Source organism: Rana temporaria, chromosome 7, assembly GCF_905171775.1.
Source record: "Rana temporaria chromosome 7, aRanTem1.1, whole genome shotgun sequence".
Lineage (NCBI taxonomy): Eukaryota > Metazoa > Chordata > Amphibia > Anura > Ranidae > Rana > Rana temporaria.
The window spans coordinates 19205084-19230580 of NC_053495.1; the positions used below are offsets into that span (position 1 = coordinate 19205084).

General features: G+C 45.8%; 1 protein-coding gene across 1 annotated transcript; it reads left to right on the forward strand.

Annotated features, from left to right (window-relative positions):
- The first annotated feature begins 12021 nt into the window (after positions 1 to 12021).
- Positions 12022 to 25344, forward strand: LOC120945128. The gene is made up of 7 exons (XM_040359010.1): positions 12022 to 12103; positions 14069 to 14103; positions 17786 to 17907; positions 18151 to 18278; positions 20329 to 20388; positions 22329 to 22518; positions 25037 to 25344. Exons 2-7 carry the CDS (start codon positions 14100 to 14102, stop codon positions 25145 to 25147), a joined length of 615 nt encoding a protein of 204 aa, XP_040214944.1. The 5' UTR covers positions 12022 to 12103; positions 14069 to 14099; the 3' UTR covers positions 25148 to 25344.
- Positions 25345 to 25497: the final 153 nt, after the last annotated feature.

Genomic DNA, 25497 nt, shown 5'->3' on the forward strand with positions numbered 1-25497 from the left:
TTTGTAGCTGCTGGCTTTTAATATTATTTTCCCATGGCACATCCGCTTTAAGTATGGCCGTTGTTTGCGTAAGTCATTCGCGAATAGGGCTTTGCGTAGAATGACGTTGACGTCGTAAGCATTGGCTTGTTGCAGGTTAATTTCGAGCATGCGCACTGGGATACCTCCACGGACGGCGCATGCGCCGTTCAGAAAAAACGTCATTTACGTCGGGTCAAGACGTATTACCATAAAACACGCCCCCCATCTCATCCATTTGAATTGCGCGCCCTTACTCCGACACAGTTACACTACGCCGCCGTAACTTACGGCGCAAATTCTTTGAGAATACGGGAAATACGCTGTAAGTTACGGCGGCGTAGTGTATCTGAGATACACTACGCCGGCCGTAAAGAAGCGCCGCGCTTCGTGGATCTGGCCCACAGTGTTTAATTCACAAAAATAAATATCACTCTGGTATTTAATCACCACTGGGGTTTTTTTCATTCTTGCTAAAAAAACTAAAAAAAGACTGAATATTTTGAAAAAAACAAAACAAAAAGTTTTTTTTAGTTTGTGTTGTATAATTTTGCAAATGAGTTGTTTTTCTTCTTCACTGATGTGCGCAGATGAAAAAGAGGAATCTCCGCTCTAGGAAACTAATCAGAATGTCTCCTCACCTGGTCCAAAGCCACTGGTGCTGGCAATGCATGGAATGATGCAAAATGAAGGGAAAACGTTCTGGACAGCCGCTAGGCATGTGCATTTCGTTTCGTTCCGAATCGAAATTCGGACGAATTTTTCATTATTCGGACATTCGGATGCATACGAATTCCCGAATTGCAATATTAATGAATTTACCGAATCCGAACGTTTTCGATTCCGAATCGAAAACCCGCGGACGAAATTCGATTTTTTTTTTTTTTTTTTTTTTCGAATTCCGATCGAATTTCGTCCGCGGGTTTTCGATTTGGAATTCGAAAAAAAATTTTTTTTTGAATTCCGATCGAATTTCGTCCGCGGGTTTTCGATTTGGAATTCGAAATTTTTTTTTTTTTCGAATTCCGATCGAATTTCGTCCGCGGGTTTTCGATTTGGAATTCGAATTTTTTTTTTTTTTCGAATTCCGATCGAATTTCGTCCACAGGTTTTCGATTTGGAATTCGAATTTTTTTTTTTTTTTTTTTTTTCGAATTCCGATCGAATTTCGAAATTATATTCGAAAAGAGAATTTTCGAATTCGACCGGATTTTTCGAAATTCGGTCGAAAACGAACGAGTTCCGAAAACGAATTTAACACATGTAACGAACCTAACTTAACGAAATTAATTAAATAACGAATTAAAACGAAACTAAACGAAACGAAATTTTCCCTTTTGCACATGCCTAACAGCCGCACTCCAAAAATAAATTGCTTTTATTTTAAAATAAAAAAAACACACAAAAAGCATGCCACAGCAGACGGGGTAAAAATCTGACGCGTTTCACACCAAACTTTAGTGCTTATTCATAGCTTACTAAGCTGTGAATAAGCACTAAAGTTTTGTGTGAAACGCGTCAGCTTTTTACCCCGTCTGCTGTGGCATGCTTTTTGTGTGTTTTTTTTATTTTAAAATAAAAGCAATTTATTTTTGGAGTGCGGCTGTCCAGAACGTTTTCTCTTCATTTTGCGATGTGCGCAGATGAGACTGCACTGATAGGCAGCACTGATGGGCACTGATAAGGCTGCACTGATGGGCATTGATGAGGCTGCACTGATAGGCTGCACTGAAGGGCACTAATGAGGCATCACTGATGGGCACTAATGAGGCTGCACTGATGAGGCTGAACTGATGATTGGCCCTTTACATTGATCTGTAATCAGGTGTGTCCAAAGGACAAAGCAGTCACAGAGCACACCCAATGCATGCCCCAGGGGGCGCACAGGGGGTGGGGTTCGGGGAGGTTGTCCATTGATGCCCTTCTACAACTGGATGGCTGCGCTGTAGCAGTCTTTTGGCTATAGCAAGTAATTAAGCACATTCAATTACTATATAACTTTATTCTCAATACACTATTAGCTGGATTCACGTAGATGTGCCTAACTTTAGGCGGGCGTAGCGCATCTCATATACGCTACGTCGCCGTAAGTTAGAGAGGCAAGTACAGTATTCACAAAGAAGTTGCGTCCTAAGTTGCGGCGGCGTAGTGTAAATGGGCCGGCGTAAGCCCGCCTAATTCAAAATAGGCTGGTTGGGGGCGTGTTCTATGCTAAATACTCGTGACCCCACGTATTTGACATTTCTAACGAACGACGAATGCGCCGTCCGTGAAAGTATCCCAGTGCGCATGCTCAAAATTACGCCGCAAATAATCCATGCTATCGACGTGAGCGTAAATTACGTCCAGCCCCATTCACGGACGGCTTACGCGAACGACGTAAAACGTGAAAAATTTGACGCGGTTCCGACGCCCGTACTTAACATTGGCTGCGCCATCTTTTTGGTGGTTTATCTTTACGCCTGAAAGCGCCTTGCGTAAACAACGTATCTTTACTGCGACGGGCGTGCGTACGTTCGTGAATAGGCGTATCTCGCTGATTTACATATTCTAGGCGTAAATCAGCGTACACGCCCCTAGCAGCTAAGATACGATGGCGTAGGAAGACTTACGCCGCTCGTATCTTAGCAACATTTAAGGGTATCTCAGTTTGAGAATACGCTTAATGTTACGACGGCGCGGATTCGGAGTTACGACGGCGTATCTGCTGATACGCCGTCGTAACTGTACCTGAATCCGGCTATATATATATATATTTTGCTATTTTATTTCCCCCACGAAAAAGGAGTTACCCTTTAAGGCCAATGTAGACTTTTTTTGCCTCCTCTGTGATGGTGGTCAGTTGTATGATCTACTCACATCAACAGGCGGACCTCACGATGCGCCTTGGTTTGATTTACTTAAGGTCAGGGGCGATCGTGTGCCGCGTCTATGAGCTACAATCAAAGAAGGAGACCAAAAGGAGCCGATCTGTTTCACATTTCCTCTATTTATTTAACTATGGAGCAACAAGGACGAGAGGGGTGGCCATTTACTCGGGTGGTCTTGGCAAGGCGTCAGCAAGGGCTTGTATGGAATATCGCACACAATTCATCAAGGAGCCAGGTGATGCCAGACAAACAACACAAGCCGGGGACGGTGGGCCCCGCGCCATCTCTTCCTATAGAAAGACGCGTGTTGTTAATACGGCGGATTGAACAATGGCTTTATGTCTCAGGCCGCGTTCTTCATGTGGTTCCAAGTCTTGTTTCACCAGAAAATCTTGTTGAGCGCACGCACATGTTTAAGTTAAATAAATCTGTTCACACCAGCTTAGCTTAGGGTAGCAGACACATGTCAGTAAATATTAGGCCACCCCTTATCGTGGGCAAATTAAAGAGAACCTGTCGTGAGAACAATACCCAAGCTGTTGTCTGTCTTCAGATATTGGGCTTGATTTAGTAAAGCTGGAGGGTGCAAAATCTGGTGCAGCTCCGCATAGAAACCAATCAGCTTCCAGGTTTTATTGTCAAAGATTCATTGAACAAGCTGAAGTTAGAAGCTGATTGGCTACCATGCACAGCTGCACCAGATTTTGCACTCTCCAGTTTTAGTAAATCAACCCCATTGTGACTTTCCTGGCTGCTGCTCTTCCACATTCGCCACTTGAGGCAGAGCAAGAATACGACAAATGAGGGTCCTTCACGCTATAACAAACCATGGTGTAGGTCAGGGTTTGACAAATTTGCTTGGAATCTAATGCCTCGTTTCCACTGAGCGGATCGGTTCGGTACGGTTCGGTTCGGTACGCTATTTTGGGTGTTTCCACTACGAAAGTGTGCCATTAAACCGAACCGTACCGGACCATTCTGGGTCCTGCTTCAGATGTGGGGCCATAGGAAATGGAACGGTTCCATTAGGGGAGGAGATGCAATACATTCCACTGATTGGTGGATGTGCTAGGCATTTTTTCTAAATCCTGAATGGTCCCCGACGGTCCGATTTGCAGTGGAAACGCTCATGAGAATAGACCGGTCCATTCTAAACCGCTCCATTCTTACTGACCCGAACCGTTCCGTGCAGTGGAAACAAGGCATAAGAGCCAGCTAAAAAAGTAAGGAGCCAGTAAAAGGGCCCCCCTTCCCGCCGAGCTCGCACGCAGAAGTGAATTTTTTTTTAACATTAGATTGAGGCTCATTTTGTGAAGGGGAATCGGGTGTTTTTTTTTAAATCGAAGCAGTACATACCGTTTTAGAGAGCGACCTTCTCCGCCGCTTCCGGGTATGGTCTTCGGGACTGTTCCTATTTAAATGACAGGCTTCCGAAAGAAGCCGAACGTCTGAGCAGCTCTATACGGCGCTGCGCACCGACGTTCGGCTACTTTCGGAAAATCGTGACGCGATGTATGCGACCGTCAGAAGCCTGTCGGAAGCCTGTCAATCAAATAGGAACGCCCAGTCCTGAAGACCATAGCCGGAAGCGGCGGAGAAGATCTATCTCTAAAACGGTAAGTACTGCTTCGTTTTAAAAAAAAAACACCCGAATCCCCTTCACAAAATGAGCCTCAATCTAATGTTAAAAATTTACACAGATTGGTGTTCTGTGTGTTTGTAAACACAAAACTCTGTGTTGTGATTGGTCACAGCGGGTCAGCAGGTATACAGCCAAAATTATTGGCTGTAACCTGCTGGGCAAACTCATTCTGTGTCCAATCACACCACAGGTCAGTAGGGTGTGCCAACGGTTTTTAGCGTTTTTAGCGTTTTTACCCGCCGAAAAACGGCACTTTGAACGCAAATTTTCAGGCGTTCAGAAAAGAGCCAATAAACTCCAAAGCTCATTAACACTAAAAAACGCCCAGGTGTGCATAGAGTTCAGTTTATGGGCTTTAAAAAAAAAAAAGCCAAAACGCCAATAAACTACAGTTTATCAGCTTCAGTGTGCATGGAGCCTAAGGCTCTGTTCACACCTAGGCGTATATACGCCTGTAGTGCGACGCCGCAGCAGCCCCTGAGACGCTGGAGGGATGATTTCACATTGCCCTCTATGGAGATGTTTCACATCTCCACGCCGAATGCCGAACGCCGTACGCCTGCCGCCTGAAAACAAGTCCCGGACCTTTTTTTCAGGCAGCTTTTGGCGTTCGGCATAGGAGATGTGAACCATCTCCATAGAGGGGGTACAGCTGCATTCACAATTGCAGCGTTTTGTCGCCGCAAATCGCGGTAAAAAACGCAGCAATTTGTCGCCGCAATTCGCGGGACAAAACGCCGCGATTTGGTATGCCAAGGTGTGAATGCAGCCTTAATGTTTGGTCGGAGTTCCTCTTTACGACACGTTGATAAACAGATGAATAATTTTTCTCCAGCACTCCGCAGTCCTCCGTCGTTTACTTTCATTCGTATAAAGCTTTCAGCAAACAGAGCGCGAGGTCACACAGACCAGACGGGGAAAGTGACGTCTCCCATTGAAAGGCAGAATGTTGTTTGACATCGCACCCGGATCAAACACGGGAGGTCACAGCGACTTGAATGGAGAAGTCAACAAAGTAAAACTTTATAGACGTGACAGGCCCCAGCCTGCCCGGAGAGCCGTTCACTGGCAGGCCACAGACGGGGAGATTTACCCCTGAGATTGAGGAGTGGGGAGCCATCCCGCCGGGGGGGTCCTTGTGGGCGTATCCACCGCCGGGACACCACCCTCCTTGTGGTCATACTAAGAAAAAAAACGAAATCAACATTTTTTTTTTCATTTATATAAGACTCAGCACGTTGCTGGCAAAGCAACTATTTTAGTATTTACTGTATTTATCTCTAGAGAAAACACAATGGAGTAGTAAATATAACGATGGCCGTGCTCTTCTATTATATTCTGTTTCCAATGCTGCTTTATGCCTTGACACTTCTCCATAGACCCAGTCTGTCTGGACTGTATGATCACCTGCTGACTTGGCAACATTCACAGGCAGCTTAACTCTTCAATAGACAAAAAATAACAAGTACCCCCCGGTACTAGTGGCACTTTAAAGGCAACGATGAGGACACAGATAAATAAAAAGGGCCAGATTCACATAGAGATACGACGGTGTATCTCCTGATATGCCGTCGTATCTCTGAGTTCGGCCAGTCGTATCTATGCGACCGATTCATAGAATCAGTTACGCATTGATATGCCTAAGATCCAACAGGTGTAACTGTGTTACACCGTCGGATCTTAGGCTGCAATTCCAGGCCGGCCGCTAGGTGGCGTTTCGGTTTATTTACGCGACGAATATGCAAATGTGGATATACGCCGATTCAGAAACGAACGACCACTCAGCGTTTTTTTTTACGTACTTTGCGTTCGGCTTTTTCCGGCGGATAGTTACCCCTTGGTCTATGAGGCGCAGCCAATGTTAAGTATGGCCGTCGTTCCCGCGTCGAAATTTGAATTTTTTTACGTCGTTTGCGTAAGTCGTTCGCGCATACGGATGGACGTAATTTACGTAAACGTCTAAACCAATGACGTCCTTGCGACGTCATTTGGAGCAATGCACGCTGGGAAAATTTCCGGACGGCGCATGCGCTGTTCGATCAGCGCGAGAACGTGCCTGATTTGAATAGTACACTCCCCCTAGCCGCGGAATTCCGCCAGGGGATTTACGATACGCCGCCGCAAGTTTTGAGGTAAGTGTTTTGTGAATTACCCACTTGCCTCAAAAACTTGCGGCGGCGGATCTTAAATTAGATAGGTTACGCGGATCGAAAGATCCGCTAACCTATGTGAATCTGGCCCAAATTGTCAAATTTTATTACAAACATAAAAAAGTTGTATACATCACCAATTAAAACATATACAGAGGAACCTTGGATTACAAGTATAATCCGTTCCAAGAGAATGCTTGTAATCCAAAGCATTTGCATATCAAAGCGAGTTTTCCCATAGAAGTCAATGGAAACAAAGATAATTTGTTCCACGTTGACTTCTATGGCATGCAATACATGTGGCCAGTGGTGGGGGGCGCCGGAGAGCCTCGGAAATACTCGGGGACAACTCGGCTGATCTCGGAAATCCTCTCAAAGGCTCGCAAACACCCATTCCGAGTACAGTGGAACCTCGGATTGCGAGTAATGCAGTTAACGAGCGTTTTGCAATACGAGCGCTGTATTTGAAAAAATCCTAACTCGGTTTGCGAGTGTTGTCTCACAAAACGAGCAGGATTCAGACCAAAGTGGTGTGCTGTACCGCGTTTGGCCTTGGGTTTGGGGGGGGGCGCCGGAGCAAAACGGCGCCGATTGTGGCCGATCGGCACCGTTGGGAAATGCACGGAAAGGCCCGAGGACAGTTCGGCTGAACTCGGCAAACCTCAGAAAGGCTCATGAACGGAGTCTTTCCGAGGTTTGCCGAGGTCAGCCGAACTGTCCTCTGGCTTTTCCGGCCGTTTTCGAGGCTCACTGTAGTAAATACACATAGAAGAGATGACTGTTGTGGCATCCTTGGTGATATTCCTATGCACCCAATGCGTTTCAGGACAAGATGAATCTCTTTATCAGGGGTATTTATACATAGAAGGTCACAAAGAGTATTAGATTCCATAAGAGAGCAATCATATTAGTCAGGACATATTACAGGGAGACAGACATCATAGCAAAGCCATCAAAATAACATTGGGGTGGATTCAGGTAGGGGCGCACAAAACTGCGGCGGCGTAACGTATGACATTTACGTTACGCGGCCGCAAGTTTTACGGGCAAGTGCTTGATTCACAAAGCACTTGCCTGTAAAGTTGCGGCGGCGTAGCGTAAAAGGGGCCGGCGTAAGCGCGCGTAATTCAAATGATCCCGTAGGGGGCGTGGATCATTTAAATTAGGCGCGTTCCCGCGCCGAACGTACTGCGCATGCGCCGTCCCTAAAATTTCCCGACGTGCATTGCGGTAAATGACGTCGCAAGGACGTCATTGGTTTCGACGTGAACGTAAATGGCGTCCAGCGCCATTCACGGAGGATTTACGCAAACGACGTAAAATTTTCAAATCGCGACGCGGGAACGACGTCCATACTTAACATTGGCTGCGCCACCTGAAAGCAGGAGCAACGTTACGACGAAAACAACGTAAAAAAACTACCGTCGGGCGCACGTACGTTTGTGAATCGGCGTAAGTATGTAATTTGCATACTCTACGCTGAAAACTACGAGAGCGCCACCTAGCGGCCGGCGTCAGAATGCACCCTAAGATACGACGGCGTAAGAGACTTATGCCAGTCGGATCTTAGGCAAATGTCGGCGTATCTAGCTTTCTGAATACAGAAAGTAGATACGCCGGCGCAGATTTGAATTTACGCGGCGTATCTATGGATACGCCGGCGTAAATTCTACCTGAATCTACCCCATAGTTGTTTTTTTTTTTTTTTTAATTTGTCAGGGTTTTGTTTTTGTTTATGGAGCAAAAAAAAAAAAGAAACCCGCAGAGGTGATCAATTACCATCAAAGGAAATCTCTATTTGTGGGGAAAAAAGGACATCAATTTTATTTGGGTACAACGTCGCACGACCGTGCAATTATCAGTTAAAGAGTAACGCAGTGCCGTATCTCAAAAAATAATCAGGAAGGGGGGTAAATCTTCCAGAGGTCAAGTGGTTATTCACCTGGTAAACCTTTCTGTGAAATGTAATCTAATTAGTGTAGAAACACAAAATCCATCACAAGAGGTGGGAGGAGCCAGTGAAAGTTGCAGCGCCGGTCTTGCTGCTTTCCCTGAACAATGGGCAGAGTATAATGAGCTCAGGAGTGACGTCAGCCGACGAGTCAACCGGCCCGGCACCGCACAATGTATTCTTTTATCAGGATACAATGTACAGTGTATTGGATCTTGCTGGTTGGTTACACTTGTCTATGGGACCTTTCACACGGGGTGGTCCAATCAGGTCCTCCTGCCAGATCTCCATATAAGGCCCCTTTCACACTTGTGCGACTTATCCTGCGACTTGGGACTGCAAAGTCGCATGGCAAGTCTTACCCTGTGATTTCTTATGAGTACCGTTCATATCTGTGCGACTTCAAGTCTCAGCGACTTCAAAGTACTCCCTGCACTACATTGGTCTGACTTTAGACCTCATAATTACACAGGCATTGCTTCAAGTCGTGTCAAAGTCCCGGCAAAATGGCGTGACTTTGAGGACTGTAATGGCCCCTACACACGCTCCGAAAGATCGACTTTTTTCACTTAACCACTTAAGGACCGCCTCCTGCACATATACGTCGGCAGAATGGCACGGCTGGGCACAAGCACGTACATGTACGTCCTCTTTAAGTGCCCAGCCGTGGGTCGCGGCCGCACGCCTGTGACCTGGTCCGAAGCTCCGTGACCGCGGAACCCGCGGACCCGATCGCCGCTGGAGTCCCGCGATCGGTCCCCAGAGCTGAAGAACGGGGAGAGCTGTGTGTAACCTACTAAAAAAAAACGCACTGGACTGCATGTGGTGTGAACGGGCCCTTCTTGTGCATTCTTGATGTGTTTTTTGATGCGTTTTGCGCGATTTTTCCACCCAACGACAAATTGGCCAAAAAAAAAAGCAAAAAAACAAAAAGCATCAAAAACGTGTTAAAAATGGGTGTCCAAAAACGCGGAAAGCACTGCAAAAACGCTCAAAAGCAAACTACATAGGTGTGAATGGAGCCCTAGGGTCATAGACTTCAATGTTAAACCCTCAAAAGTTCCAGCAAAGTCGCACCGGAATGTTCTACAGTTGTCCATTATCACTGGTCAAAGCCAAAAGTCGTGTCCAAGTCGCACCCATCTAAAGTCGCACTCCAAAGTCGGCGCAACTTTTGCATCGTACAAGTGTGAACGGAGCCTTAAAGCGGAGCTACTCTGCATCTGAGGACCATAAACCGAAAACGCAATTTAAATATTTCGGGCTAGATTCAGCATTTATTTACTGCCGGCGTATCTATAGATACGCCGCGTAAATTCAAAGCTTGCGCCGGCGTATCTTCTTTCTGTATTCATAAAACAAGATACGCCGAAATTAGCTTAAGATACGACTAGCGTAAGTCTCTTACACCGTCGTATCTTAGGGTGCATATTTACGCTGGCCGCTAGGTGGCACTTCCGTCGTTTTCGGCGTAGAATATGCAAATGACCTAGATACGCCGATTCACAAATGTACGTGCACCCGGCGAAATTTTTTACGTCGTTTGCGTAAGGCTTTTCTGGCGTAACGTTGCTCCTGCTTCTATAAGGTGTACGCAATGTTAAGTATGGACGTCGTTCCCGGGTCAAATTTTTAATTTTTTACGTCGTTTGCGTAAGTCGTTCGCGAATAGGGCTTTGCGTAAATTATGTCCACGTCGAAAGCATTGACGATTTGCGGCGGAATTTCGAGCATGCGCACTGGGATTCTTTCGTTAAAGACGTCATTTACGTGGGGTCATGTTTTATTTGCATAAAACACGCCCACCTCTAGCAAATTTGAATTTGGCGCGCTTACGCCGGCTGATTTACGCTACGCCGCCGCAACTCCGTAGAGCAAGTGCTTTGTGAATACTGCACTTGCCCGTGTAAGTTGCGGCGGCGTAGCGTAAATAACATACGCTACGCTCGCACAAACTTACGGCGGGCTACTTGAATCTAGCCCATTTTTTTTTATATTCAAGGCAATCTCCGCCATCCATCCGTGTCTCCATGCTTTGAAGCCCCTCCCCCCCACCCCTTCCCCTAACATTTCTGGCCATTTTGAGTAAGGGCAGATGATTGATGTAGCATTTAATTCCTGTATTCCAACTGCCCTTAGCTCAGGCATGCCTAGCTGGAAAAAAAGCCTCCTCCTCTCCTGAAGACTCATGGGATGTATGACATCATGTGCCTAGGCAAGAAACCAGGAAGTGATTGAAGAAATGTAAAAAAAAAAAATCAAACAAGAAAACCTTATCTATTTTCCTATCTATTTACTAATGTGATCAGCATGAGGATTACAAATAGTCAAGGGGGTAGATTCAGAGAGAATTTACGCCGGCGTATCCATAGATACGCCGCGTAAATTCAAATCTGCGCCGGCGTATCTACTTTCTGTATTGAGAAAGCTCGATACGCCGACATTAGCCTAAGATACGACTGACATAAGTCTCTTACGCCGTCGTATCTTAGGGTGCATTCTGACGCTGGCCGTTAGGTGGCGCTCCCGTAGTTTTCAGCGTAGAGTATGCAAATTAGCCACTTACGCCGATTCACAAACGTACGTGCGCCCGGCGGTAGTTTTTTACATCGTTTGCGTAAGTCGTTTTCGTCGTAACGTTGCTCCTGCTATTAGGAGGCGCAGCCAATGTTAAGTAGGGACGTCGTTCCCGCGCCGAGTTTTGAATTTTTACGTTGTTTGCGTAAGTCGGTCGCGAATACGGATGGACGTAAATTTACGTTCACACCGAAACCGATGACGTCCTAGCGACGCCATTTGGAGCAATGCACGCTGGGAAATTTAGCCGGCGGCGCATGCGCATTTAAATCGCCGCAGGGACGCGCCTGATTTAAATAGTACACTCCCCCTAGCTGCGGAATTTGAATTCCGCCGGGGGATTTACGATACGCCGCCGCAAGTTTTGAGGTAAGTGCTTTCTGAATACAGCACTTGCCTAAAGATCCGCTAACCTATCTGAATCTACCCCAATGTTGATTGGAAGAGTGAAGTTCCCCTTGAACTCCTCTATGGAGTGTTTAGTCTTTCTATATACTTTGTGATGTTACATTGTAGCCGCCGGCTGATACCTTTTGCAGCCAAGAGATTAGTTAACCATTTCTCTGCCAGATGATGAAGGTTTTGCTGCAGATCTGATAATGACAGGGTTGTGTACAATGAATTCCTTAGTCCCCTCTGTGGGAGTCCCCGGACCTGCCCTGCCACTTGCCGGGCCTATTGTCCGCAGGATTTCGGTTTCCCATAGAAGCAGGCGGTCACATGATGCAAACAGTCCTCCGGAGAGCAAAGAGAGAGGCGAGAGAGAGAGAGGTGAGAGAGAGAGAGAGAGAGAGAGAGAGATATAGAGTTACAGAGGAGACGTCCATCTATTCCATCTCCTAAGAGGATCTCATCACCGCGTCTCTCCAGTAATCAGAGGATTCCGGGACGCGAGGTGAGTGCGCCCGCAATGACCGGGGCTCAACGCGTCTACGCTTCTGTGCGTTTTCACGCGCTACATTCATTCAGAATGGCGCCCCAATGAACTTTTCAGTATTAGGGCCACACAGTATATTTTATAAATATTTGCGGGCTGAAAAAAAAGTTTTATAAATGAATGAATTCCCCTTTACATCAGGATCCCTATCAGAGTCCCCCCTTACATCAGGATCCCTATCAGAGTCACCCCTTACATCAGGATCTCCATCAGATCCCCCCTTACATCAGGATCCCCATCAGAGTCCCCCCTTACATCAGGATCCCCATCAGAGTCCCCCTCTTACATCAGGATCCCCATCAGAATCCAACCCCTTACATCAGGATCCCTATCAGATTCCCCCCCTTACATCAGAATCCCCATCAGACCCCCCCCCCTTACATCAGAATCCCCATCAGAGTTCTCTTTTGCATCAGGAGCCCCCTCAAAGTCCTCCCTTACATCAGGATCCCCATCAGGGTCCCCCCTTACATCAGGATCCCCATCAGATTCTCCCCCTTACATCAGGATCCCCATCAGAACCCCCCCTTACATCAGGATGCCCATCAGAGTCCCCACTTATAAAAGGGTTCCCATCAGAGTGCCCCCTCACATCAGGATCCCCATCAGAGTCCACCTTTACATCAGCATCCCCATCAGAGCCCCCCCCCCTTACATCAGGATCCCCATCAGAGTCCCCACTTATAAAATGGTTCCCATCAGAGTCCCCCCTTACATCAGGATCCCCATCAGAATCCACCTTTACATCAGGATCCCCATCAGAGCCCCCCCTTACATCAGTTCCGACTTATAAAAGGGTCCCCATTAGTGTCTCCCCTTCCATCACACCCCCCTCCCTTATATCAGGGTCCCCATTACAGTTCACCCTTATATCAGGGTTCCCATCAGAGCCCCTCCTGACATTGGAGTGCCCCCCCTTACATCAGAATCCCCCTTACACCAAGGTTCCCATCAGAGTTTCCCCTTATAACAAGGTCCCCATAGGAATCCCCCTTACGTCATGATTCCCATCAGAGTCCCCTTTACATCGTGGTCCCCATCAGAGTCCCCTTTACAATAGGGTCCCAATCAGTGTCCCCCCTACTTCAAAATCCCCATTAAAATCCCCCTTACGTCATGATCCCTGTCCGAGTCCCCTTTACATGGGGTTGAAGCAGAGACCATAGGCAGCCTCTGCGGACCTGAATCCTCAATCAGCGCACATAGAGGAGACGGCATTGATCCTGGCCGTGGGTTGGGTACAATTTTGGGCTCCACCTATAACTAAAATCTCGCTTTTGGGAAGACGATCGTCCATTTTCCTGAAATTGTTGTCTTGGGGTTTTAAGCATCAACACGATACAGAACTGTCTTATATTAAAGCGGAGTTCCGGCCACAATTTCACTTTTTAAATATAAATACCCCTGTAATACACAAGCTTAATGTAGTCTAGTAAAGTTAGTCTGTAAACTAAGGTCCGTTTTGTTAGGTTGTTACAGCATTTAGACACTTTATAAAATAGAAATTGACTGGGGCCATCTTAAGTGTGGGCATCATGAAGCCAGACTGTATGACTTCCTGGATTTCAGCCTTGCAAATCTCGCACATGCTCAGTGCTGCACAAGCAGTGTCAGATCAGGTTTCAGCACCTGTGCTGTCCAAGTCACATGATTCTTTGAGACTGGGGAATGCACAGACTCCTGGAAAGTTACACCCACTACATTCCCAGGAGTCTGTGCGGTGTAGGTTAGGCAGCATTAAGCACCTAGGTGCAGGAAGTGGGAAGATTAACTATTCTGCCTAGCAACAACACTTTGAAGGCATCTAAAAAAAAAAAAAAAAATTCGTAAAGGACTAATGACATTTTTTTAAAACTACTGATGTAATGTTATATTTATGGGTGGAACTCCACTTTAACAGTAGAAATGTCTCTGTCATTGCAGGTCATCATCTGACCCCCGGCAAGGCCAAAGAATGAGTGAGTAGGCAAGCCCTGAATTCCTAGCAATCCCTCCAATGTTCAGTCTGCTGTATTCCAGGTATAACTAAAGGCAAAACCCTTTTCTTTAGCTTTGGATATATTGGAGTCGGGACCCTGTCAGGTTTTTATTGCTCTCTGTGCCCCCCTTAGGAAGATTCATCCTCTCTATTGATCCTGGTGACTGTTATCAAAAGTGAAAGAAAATCCCAAATTTTGGGTTGTCATCAGAACAGGAATAGAGGAAAATCTTCCAATGGGGACACTAGTTCTGGATTCCCGCACCTGGAGAGATTTCCTCTCACTTCCTGTTGTGGCTTTGGGACAGGAAGTGAAGGGAAATTTCCCCAATGGTGACACAGATGGCCAAATAACTGACAGGGGGCCAGATTCTCAGAAGAGTTACGACGGTGTATCTCAGGAAACACCATCGTATCTCTGTTTTTTGGCCCCGGGTATCTATGCGTATGATTCCTATCATCATTTTCGCATAGATACAGCGTAGATCCGACAGGTGTAAGTCACTTACACCGTCGGATCTTAGATGTAATTCGACGCTGGCCGCTAGGTGGCTTTTACGTTCAGTTCTCATTTGACTATGCAAATGAGCCTGATACGCCGATTCCCAAACGAATTTGCTCCGCGCCGTCGTCGTTTACGTCGTTTGCGTAAGCGTAAGGTTACCCCTGCTATATGAGGGGTAACCTTAAGCCAGTCCGCCGTATGCCATGTTAAGTATGGCGTCGGGTCCGCGTCGTCTTTTCCCGTCGGGTACGTCGTTTTCCTAAGTCGTTCTTGAATACGACTTTACGTCAATGACGCACACGTCGGCGTCATTGACGTTTTCCGTCGAGAACTGGAGCATGCGCACTGGGCTATTTTAAGCCCGGCGCATGCGCAGTTCGATCGGCACGGGGGCGCGCTTAATTTAAATACAAGCCGCCCCCTTGGAATTACGCGGGGATACGCCGGGCCAATTACACTACGCCGCCGCAAATTACGGAGCAAGTGTTTGGGGAATACGGCACTTGCTCCTGTAAGTTGGGGCGGCATAGTGTAAATAGCTTACGCGACGCCGCCGCAGGATCTACCAGAATCTGGCCCAGGGTTTATAACCCTCCCTTACTCTATCAAAGAAAAAAAAGGTTTTGCCTGTAGTTCTACCATAACAATGATTTGCTACATTTGGGTCTGTTAAATATAAAAGTGTTTTGTTACATATGTTCAATAAGTGCAAAATATGAACTGATCCTGCCAGAAATCTGGTGAGTTTGAGACTTCCTGTGCACGCCGCTGCACCGAAATCCTCAGCAGTATTATCAGCCCTGCCCAGTTCACTCTGTGGACTACAGAACCCCCCCATTTTAGGATTATGCAGAGATGGGGAGGTGTTCTCTAGTTTAAATCAGAAGAAAGTACATGCAGTACAGTGAGTGGGCGCTGTCACCCTAGGACAAGAAGTGTGTCACTGGCAGGATCACCAGGTAAGAAAAAAGGGGAAAAACGCAATTGCAAAGCATTAAAAGTCATCATTGGCCATTGTAGGCAAGTAAAAACAACAACAAGCATATCTCACAGGCTAGGTTTAGATGTGTGTCTAAACCAGGTGCTCCTCTGAAAATCAATTCACATTTAGATCACTTTTTATAGAGGGCTCCTTCATACTAATTCTTGGGGGGCAATAAAACCCTGCAGTTGAGTCAGGCTTTTACAATCCCCACTTCCTTTATTCAAGCAAACAGGGCTGCTCTGCAAGCACCCCACAAACATGTGCAATACTTGCAGTTGCTGTGTGCTAGTGCATGGTTGAAGGGGTTAAATCAGGCAGTGAGAAGGCGATACAACCCCTCCTCACCGCCTGTGAAATGCTCTCTGAAGAGCAATCCGAATGCTCATTCTTCAGACAGCAAAACTAGAGTGAACAAGCCTTAGACGAAATACTTTTTATGAGAATCTAGAACAGTTTTTCTCAACCAGCGTTCCTCCTAAGGTAAAAAACAAAACAAGGGTTCCTTCTAAGGTTATAAAAACCAAGGGTTCCTTCTAAGGTTATAAATACCAAGAGTTCCTTTTAAGGTTAAAAAAAACAACAAGGGTTCCTCCCAAGGTTATAAAAAACCAAGGGTTTCTTGTAAGGTTAAAAAAACAGGGGTTCCTCCTAAGGTTAAAAAAAAACAAGGGTTCCTTCTAAGGTTATAAAAACTAAGGGTTGCTCCTTAGGTTATAAAAAACAAGGGTTCCTCCTAAGGTTAAAAAAAAAACAAGGGTTCCTTCTAAGGTTAAAAACAAACCAAGGGTTCCTTCTAAGGTTATAAAAACAAGGGTTCCTCCCAAGGTTATAAAAAATCAAGGGTTCCTTCTAAGGTTAAAATAACCAAGGGTTCTTCCTAAGGTTAAAAAAAGCCAAGGGTTCCTTCTAAGGTTATAAAAAACAAGGGTTCCTCCGAAGATTTAAAAAAAAAAACAAGGGTGTCTCCTAAGGTTATAAAAACCAAGGGTTCCTTCAAAGGTTAAAAAAAAAACAAGGGTTCCTCCTAAGGTTAAAAAAAAAACAAGGGTTTCTCCCAAGGTTATAAAACATCAAGGGTTCCTCCTAAGGTTAAAAAAAGCCAAGGGTTCCTTCTAAGGTTATAAAAACCAAGGGTTCCTCCGAAGATTAAAAAAAAAAAACAAGGGTGTCTCCTAAGGTTATAAAAATCAAGGGTTCCTTCAAAGGTTAAAAAAAAACAAGGGTTCCTCCTAAGGTTAAAAAAAAAACAAGGGTTTCTCCCAAGGTTATAAAACATCAAGGGTTCCTCCTAAGGTTAAAAAAAGCTAAGGGTTCCTTCTAAGGTTAAAATAACCAAGGGTTCCTCCTAAGGTTAAAAAAAGCCAAGGGTTCCTCCTAAGGTTATAAAAACCAAGGGTTGCTCCTTAGGTTAAAAAAAAAACAAAATAATTGTTCCTCTTAAGGTTATAAAAAAACCAAGGGTTCCTTCTAAGGTTATAAAAACCAAGGGATCCCCCTAAGGTTAAAAAAACAAGGGTTCCTCCCAAGGTTATACAAAATTAAGGGTTCCTTCTAAGGTTATAAAAGCCAAGGGATCCCCCTAAGGTTAAAAAAACAAGGGTTCCTCCCAAGGTTATAAAAAATCAAGGGTTCCTTCTAAGGTTAAAATAACCAAGGGTTCCTTCTAAGATTAAAAAAAAACCAAGGGTTCCTCCTAAGATAAAAAAAAAAACAAGGGTTCCTCCTAAGGTTAAAAAAAAACAAGGGTGTCTTCTAAGGTTAAAAAAACCAAGGGTTCCTCCTGAGGTTATAAAAACCAAGGGTTCCTCCTGAGGTTATAAAAACCAAGGGTTCCTCCTGAGGTTGCCAGGGGTTCCTTGAGCTTTGAGCAATGGTGGATCGATCTCCCAACTTTACTGATCACCAATGCAAGGGGGTCATTTTCCTACTTCTAAACTAACCACTAATGTTAGTGTGGGCACTACATTACTTATTCTTATATTTACAACTTTCTTTGATGTATTAATTATGCTAATGTATCACGAGCTGTAGACATAATTTAGCAGGGGTTCCCCAAGAAGTTGAAATTACTTCAAGGGTTCCTCGGGGTAATAAGGTTGAGGAAGGCTGATCTAGAAGGATGTCATTTATCAAAGTCTTATCACATGGTCACCTTTTTTTTTTCTCCAAAAGGGGTGTCATTGCCAAGTACACCGATCGTCACCTGGGGGGATTACTTCACTCCTAGGAGAAAATGTTCCACCACCCCCCTGTGTCTGCCCGCTGTGCCAGTGTCACGTACCACCAGCATGGTAGTAAGTATAAAGCCATTATTCTGTTATATGGAGCCTCCCTCCCATAGACATCAATGGAACCCCATTAGTGTAGAAAATAAACTTAATTTTTATAATGGGAAACTATAATGCATCATTTATGGTAAAGCCCATTGGGTGAAACATGTTAGGGGGTGTTTCTGGGGGAGTGACCATGTGCTGATGCTTTTCGCCTGATTAAAGTTTTACCCGTGAAAAGTAACCACTGTGTTTGTTTTGCTCCAGTTCCCTCCTCGTGTCAACCCCCTCCATCCCCCGGGAGTGAAGAGGAGGATGGTGAGCCTGGAGACCGTGCCCACACACCAGCACAATCACCAGAGGGTCATCTGCATGCAGCAAAGAGAATACAGCCGGTGAGTACCTAACAAGAAATCACCATAGCAACAGCATTATATAGCTGGGGAAACTCCTATCAGGCCTCATGTATGATTATGTCTGTGTTGTCCATAGCAACCTATCAGACTAGGGTTGCCATCAATGTTTTGGCAAATTGAAGGCTATTGGGCGGAGTAGGGCGTAGAAAAGTTGACAAATTAGAGGCGGGGCTACTAGTGGCCAAACCGTATTTAATGGGTTGAAGGACATCGACATCTGCACTGAAAGATGACATCACCCTCTCTTTGTCATCGCAGGGGCAGGGCTGGTGCTACCACAAGGCAAACTAGGGCCGCCCCCCCCCCCCCCTCCTGTAGTCACAAAAAAAAAACGGGCCCTTTAATAATTTTTATTTTGCTTAAAATTTAATTTTTACTTTTTACTAACTGCAGTGATGGCGGCCGTCTATAGAGGGCGCTGCAGCGCCACCCCCTCTCGCAAATAACATACATTCATGTATTGCATTGCACGAATGTATGTTATTGTTGCCAGCTGCCTGGTCTATTCAGATAGCCGGACATTGGGCGCGGGTTATCTGAATAACGGCAGCTGGTTGGCTGTGTGGAAGTGCCTATCAGAGCCAGAGGCTCTGATAGGCTTTCCGAGTACAGCCCCTCGGCTCCCGGATGCCTTATCCTCGGAACGTAGGGGGGCTGCGTCCCTTGGATAAGACTGACGGCCGTCTCAGCCAATCAGGTTCACCGATTCTGGTTATCGGTAACCTGATTGGCTGAAGCATCATCGAGGGTGGGGAGGACATCGAGGGACAAGGAAGCAGAAAGGTAAGTGCATTTTACAGGGCACACCGGCGACAATGGGCACAGAAGCGACAAATGGCACAGTAGCATCAATGGGTACAGTGGCGACAAAGGGCACAGTGGCATCAATTAAAGGGCACAGTGACATTCACAGTGGCAACAATGGGCACAGTGGTGACAAAGGGCACAGTGGTGACAATGGGCACAGTGGCAACAATTAAAGGGCACAGTGACATGCACAGTGGCAACAATGGGCACAGTGGCGACAATTAAAGGGCACAGTGGCGACAATTGAGGGGCACAGTGGCTGCGTTTGATGGCATGGCACAGTGGTGACAATTGATGGCACAGTGGCTGTGTGTGATGGCATGGCACAGTGACTGCGTTTGATGGCATGGCACAGTGGCTGCGTTTGATGGCATGGCACAGTGACTGCGTTTGATGGAATGGCACAGTGGTGCGAATGGATGGCATAGTGACTGCATTTGATGGCATGGCACAGTGGTGACAATTGATGGCACAGTGGCTGCGTTTGATGGCATGGCACAGTGGTGACAATTGATGGCACAGTGACTGCGTTTGATGGCATGGCACAGTGGCTGCGTTTGATGGCATGGCACAGTGACTGCGTTTGATGGCATGGCACAGTGGTGCGAATTGATGGCATAGTGACTGCATTTGATGGCATGGCACAGTGGTGATAATTGATGCCACAGTGGCTGCGTTTGATGGCATGGCACCGTGGTGACAATTGATGGCACAGTGGCTGCATTTGATGGCATGGCACAGTGGTGCGAATTGATGGCACAGCGACTTCATTTGATGGCATGGCACAATGGTGATAATTAATGGCACAGTGACTGCGTTTGATGGCATGGCACAGTGGTCACAATTGATGGCACAGTGGCTGCATTTGATGGGCACAGTGAGGCTGCAATTTTTTTTTGTTTTTTGTTTGCGCCCCCCCCAAAAATTTTGAGCACCAGCCGCCACGGGTCCCAAAACCTCTATACAGCCGCCAAGTGGGTCTTATAGGTTTGAAGTGTGCCTGCTGAAGTGCCCTCCAATGTATATTCAGAGGAACAAGGTAAAGGAGGGGTAAGAAGTACAGCTTTTCACAAAACACCAGAAGCAGATGAAACAAAAAAAAAAAAAGTAAGGCTGGAGTTCTGCTTTAAATAAGTGTAAAAACTCCTGTTACATTTTCCACTCTGGGTTTAAAGGGAAGACAATTCACCATTATCATGTAACAAATCCTTTATTTTCCCAGGTTCCACACGGGCTGGAGGCGACCCTTTTATGGCACAGCGGTAGAAAAAGAGGAATACAGGCAAGTGATTTCTGATAATAAGACTTCTCCTGACTTTCTTATTGGAATATCCTTTCATTTTCCATTGAGCACTCTTTAACCTTGGAAAATGTAAAAACTTCACTTTTAATTTCTGAAAAGTGTGGCGTGTATTTGTATGGCGCCCCCCGGAGTCAATACTTTGTAGAACCTCCTTTCACTGCAATTACAGCTGCAAGGCTTTTTGGGGAGGTCTCTACCAGCTTTGCACATCTAGAGAGGGACATTTCTGCCCATTCTTCTTTGCAAAATATCTCAAGCTCTGTCAGATTGGATGGAGAGCGTCTGTGATCAGCAATTTTCAAGTCTTGCCACAGATTCTCAATGGGATTTAGGTCTGGACTTTGAATAGGCCATTCTGACACATGAATATGCTTTGATCTAAACCAGGAATGTCCAAAATCCGTCCCGTGGGCCAAATGCGGCCCCCTGTTGATTTAATATGGCCCCCCTGGGGATTTGGATATATATATTGTTTGTGGCCCCCAGGGCCACAAAAGATATATACCATATTTATCGGTGTTGCCTAGGGGGGGACAGGAAGGGGGCAAGACGAGCGCCGTCAGATTACATAAAGAGAATCTCCTGTTTACTCAGCAGTGTCTCTATTGGAAGTCCCGTCTCCTGGTATGCCATTGGATGACCGTTCTGTCTATCATAGGAGGCGGGACTTTGTATTAACTAGTTGCCGACCAGCCGCCGTCATTTTACGGCGGCAGGTCGGCTCTCCTGGGCGAGAGCCCGTAGCTATACGTTGGCTCTTTTAGTGGCCAATAGGGGCGCGTCCGTGACTCCAGTGCGGGTGCCTGGGGGGCGCGATCGCCGCCGGGCACCCGCGATTGCTCGTTACCGAGCTCCCGGTCCTGTCAGGGGGGGAAACGCTGATCCTCTGTTCATACAACGTATGAACAGAAGATCAGTGTTTCCCCCTAGTAAGGCCACCCCCCCCCCCCCCACACAGTAAGAAAACACCCAGGGAACATACTTAACCCCTTCCCCGCCCCCTAGTGTTAACCCCTTCACTGCCAGTGGCATTTTTATAGTAATCCAATGCATTTTTATAGCACTGATCGCTATAAAAATGGCAATGGTCCTAAAAATGTGTCAAAAGTGTCAGCCATAATGTCGCAGTACCGAAAAAAATCGCTGATCGCCGCCATTACTAGTAAAAAATATATATTAATAAAAATGACATAAAAATACCCCCTATTTTGTAAACGCTATAACTTTTGCGCAAACCAATCAATAAACGCTTATTGCGATTTTTTTTAATGAAAAATATGTAGAAGAATACGTATCGGCCAAAACCGAGGAAAAAAAATGCTTTTTTATATATTTTTGGGGGATATTTATTACAGCAAAAAGTAAAAAATATTATTTTTTTTCAAAATTGTCGCTCTATTTTTGTTTATAGCACAAAAAATAAAAACCGCAGAGGTGATCAAATACCACCAAAACAAAGATCTATTTGTGGGGAAAAAAGGGCGTCAATTTTGTTTGGGAGCCACGTCGCACGACCGCGCAATTGTCATTCAAAGTGCGACAGCGCTGAAAACTAAAAATTGGTCTGGGCAGGAAGGGAATGCCCGGTATTGAAGTGGTTAAAAAAAAAAAAAAAAAGTTGAAAACCATTTATCATTTTTCTTCCACTTCACAATTATGTGTCACTTTGTGTTGTTCCATCACATAAAATCCCAATAAACTACTTTATGTTTTTGGCTGTAACATGACAAAAATGTAGAAAATTTCAAGGGGTATGAATACTTTTTCAAGGCACTGTATGCAGCCTGTGCTCTTAACAGCCACCTCGTGGTCTTTATCAGTAAGATCACATACAGCAGATTTCCATATATCTGACAGATTTCCATGACAGATGTGCGATATGATTAAATAAAGCGTTTTTTTGATCACGTATTTTCCAGAAAGGAGACCAGACATGTGCTGAAGAAGCAGATGAGTGACAAGTGGGCTCTTCAGAGGGAGTCCCTAGCCAGCCAGAGCAAGGAACTGGAGACTCTCAAGGAAGCGGACCGGCTCGCCATTGTCCAGGACCTGGAGCAGGAACGAGCCAAAGCCTTATTCCTGAGGAAATACAGGGATGAGAATAAACGGGTGAGGCAATGATTTTTTATTTTTACGGTTGATTGTCACCAGTTTTAAAGTTGCTTATGCATTGAAATGTACTGATCGCCATTTCTCCTCCTTAAAGCCTAACCCTAGATAAAAAATAAATGATCGATGTCTCTGCAAGTATTTGGGAATTAAAACAAAAATGCTGCTTTTGCTGCAATACTGACCTTCAAACCTGAGCTGTCCTCCATAGTACTTTTCCCATAAGATGTCCATCCAGTGTGATTCCACCTGGAGACCGAGGACATACTATGGGCCAGATCCGCGCAGCGCATTCCTACGTCCGGCGTAGCGTATCTCTGATACACTACGCCGCTGCAACTTACAGCGCATTTTCCTTATGCTCAAAGAATTTGCGGCGTAAGTTACGGCGGCGTAGTATAACTTTGGCGGCGTAAGGGCGCGCAATTCAAATGTATGTGATGGGGGCGTGTTTTATGTTAATACGTCGTGACCCGACGTAAATGACGTTTTTTTTTAACGGCGCATGTGCCGTCCGTGGGGGTATCCCAGTGCGCATGCTCGAAAATAAACCGGAACAAGCCAATGTTTACGACGATGACGTCATTCTACGCAAATCCCTATTCACGAACGACATACGCAAACGACGTAAAAAATTAAAAATTCCACGCGGGAACGACGGCCATACTTAACATAGGATACGCCTCATATAGCAGGGGTAACTATACGCCGAAAAAAGCCTTACGGAAACTACATAAAAAAAAATGCACCGGCCGGACGTACGTTCGTGGATCGCCGTATCTAGCTAATTTGCATACTCGACACGGAATTCGACGGAAACGCCACCTAGTGGCCGGCGGAAAAATGCACCTTAGATCCGACGGAGTACTAAGACATACGCCTGTCGGATCGATCCGAGATGCCGTCGTATCTTGTTTTGTAGATACAAAACAAAGATACGACGCGGGAACTTTGAAATTACGCAGCGTATCAATAGATACGCCGGCGTAATTCTTCTGTGGATCTGGCCCTATGAGTGCAGGACATCACATACCTTGGCGTCACCTTGGTATATTTCACTCACAGTGGCCCTGGCGTAATTGCCACTCTTTGCGTCATCTATTGCCCAATGCCATAGAACAGGGGTCCAAACTGCATTCCAAATGTTCAACCTCTGCTTGTCTTTATCTGGCCTGCGGGGTACTGTTTTTCCCACTGATACTAGGCACTATTCTCCCTACTGACATCAATGATCAGGAACCATTTCTTCCACTGACACCAACAGCAGGGCATAATTCTTTCCACTGACACCAATGATGGGGCACTATTCTTTCTACAAACGCCAACAATGGAGCACTATTCCTCCCACTGATACCGACGATGGGGCATTATTCCTCCTACAAACACCAACAATGGGTGCTATTCCTCCCAATGACACCAATGACGGAGCACTACTCCTCCTACTGATACCAACGATGGGGCACTATTTCTCCTACTGACACTAACGCTGGAGAATTGTTCCTCCCACTGACACCAAGGATGGGGCTCTATTACCCCTAACACACAAATGATGGGGCACTATTCCTCACACTAACACCAATGATGGGACACTATTCCATTCACTGATCCCAACGATGGGGCATTAATCCTCCCACTGACACACTATTCCTCCCACTAATAGAGCCCCCAATGATGGGGCTCTATTACCCCTAACATGCAAATGATGGGCTACTATTCCTCACACTGGCACCAATGATGGGACACTATTCCTCCCACTGACACCAATGATGGGACACTATTCCTCCCACTGACACCAATGATGGGACACTATTCCTCCCACTAACAGTAAAACTCTATTCCTCTATACCAACATTATGGCACTGTTCCTTCCACTGACAGCAACAATGGGGCACTATTCCTCCCACTGACACCAACGATAGGGCAATATTCCAACAGACACCAACAATGGGGTATTATTACTCCCACTGAGACCAACAATGAAGCCCTATACCTCCCACTGTTACCAACGATGAGGCACTATTCCTTCCACTGACACCGACAATGGGGCACTTATTTATTGCACTGAAACCAACGATGGGACATTACTACTCCCACTGACAAAATTGGTGGAGTACTATTCCTTCCACTGACACCAACAATGGGGCACTAGGTAATTTTTTTTACTCCCAATAATCACCAAGGCCACAGTCCAGGCCCTCTAAAGTCTGAAGGACAGTTATCTGGCCCTTTATTTAAAAAGTATGGAGACCCCTGCGATAGGCGATTTGGAGGAAAAGAGGATCCCAGTTGACTGGCCTGAAGACAGGAAAAAAGTCTTAACAACAAAAAATAGAATAAAATACATGCCACGGCAGTCCTCCAGGGGGCGATTGGGAACTGGAGATGGGTTTTAATCTTTTAGAGTATTAGAATAAAAAGGAATATTGGGGGGTAATAAATCTCAACCGCTTAGATCACCTAATAAATCAGCCGAAAGAATTTGGTGTATAAATGCTTTCTTTTTTTTCAATATTTGCAGTTAATGGAAAGCAGATGGCAAGAAAACCGGCTGACCCGATCCTTGGAGACGCTGAAGGAGAGAGAACTTCTACAATATAACCCAATTAACTGGAGCGGAACTCTGAAATAATTTTTTTTTAAGTGTTTGCTGCGTTCATTAAAAAGGCCCCCATTATAGAGACATTCTTAAAAAAAATCTCCTTTAAAAAAAGGGCACCACGGCTTTATTCCAGGTATGGATATTGGACCAGCTTAGACCAATATTACTATGTATATACCACACCTCTGGATCCTTTAGAACAGTGATGGCGAACCTTGGCACCCCGGATGTTTTGGAACTACATTTCCCACAATGCTCAGCAGTGTAGTGCAGGCCTCAAAATTTCAAGTCCTGAGCTACTAGCCAGGCCTCAAGGCGTACTCGCCACCAGTTGCCCCGCCCAACCCCTACCATGTCCCGCCCCCAATCCCGTCCCCATA

Bases quoted from the DNA above. Each gene is read 5' to 3' on its own strand.
- LOC120945128 (XM_040359010.1), top strand. The intron at 17,908-18,150 runs GTAAGTATAAAG...GTTTTGCTCCAG, and splicing joins CACGTACCACCAGCATGGTA to TTCCCTCCTCGTGTCAACCC. The intron at 20,389-22,328 runs GCAAGTGATTTC...CGTATTTTCCAG, and splicing joins GTAGAAAAAGAGGAATACAG to AAAGGAGACCAGACATGTGC.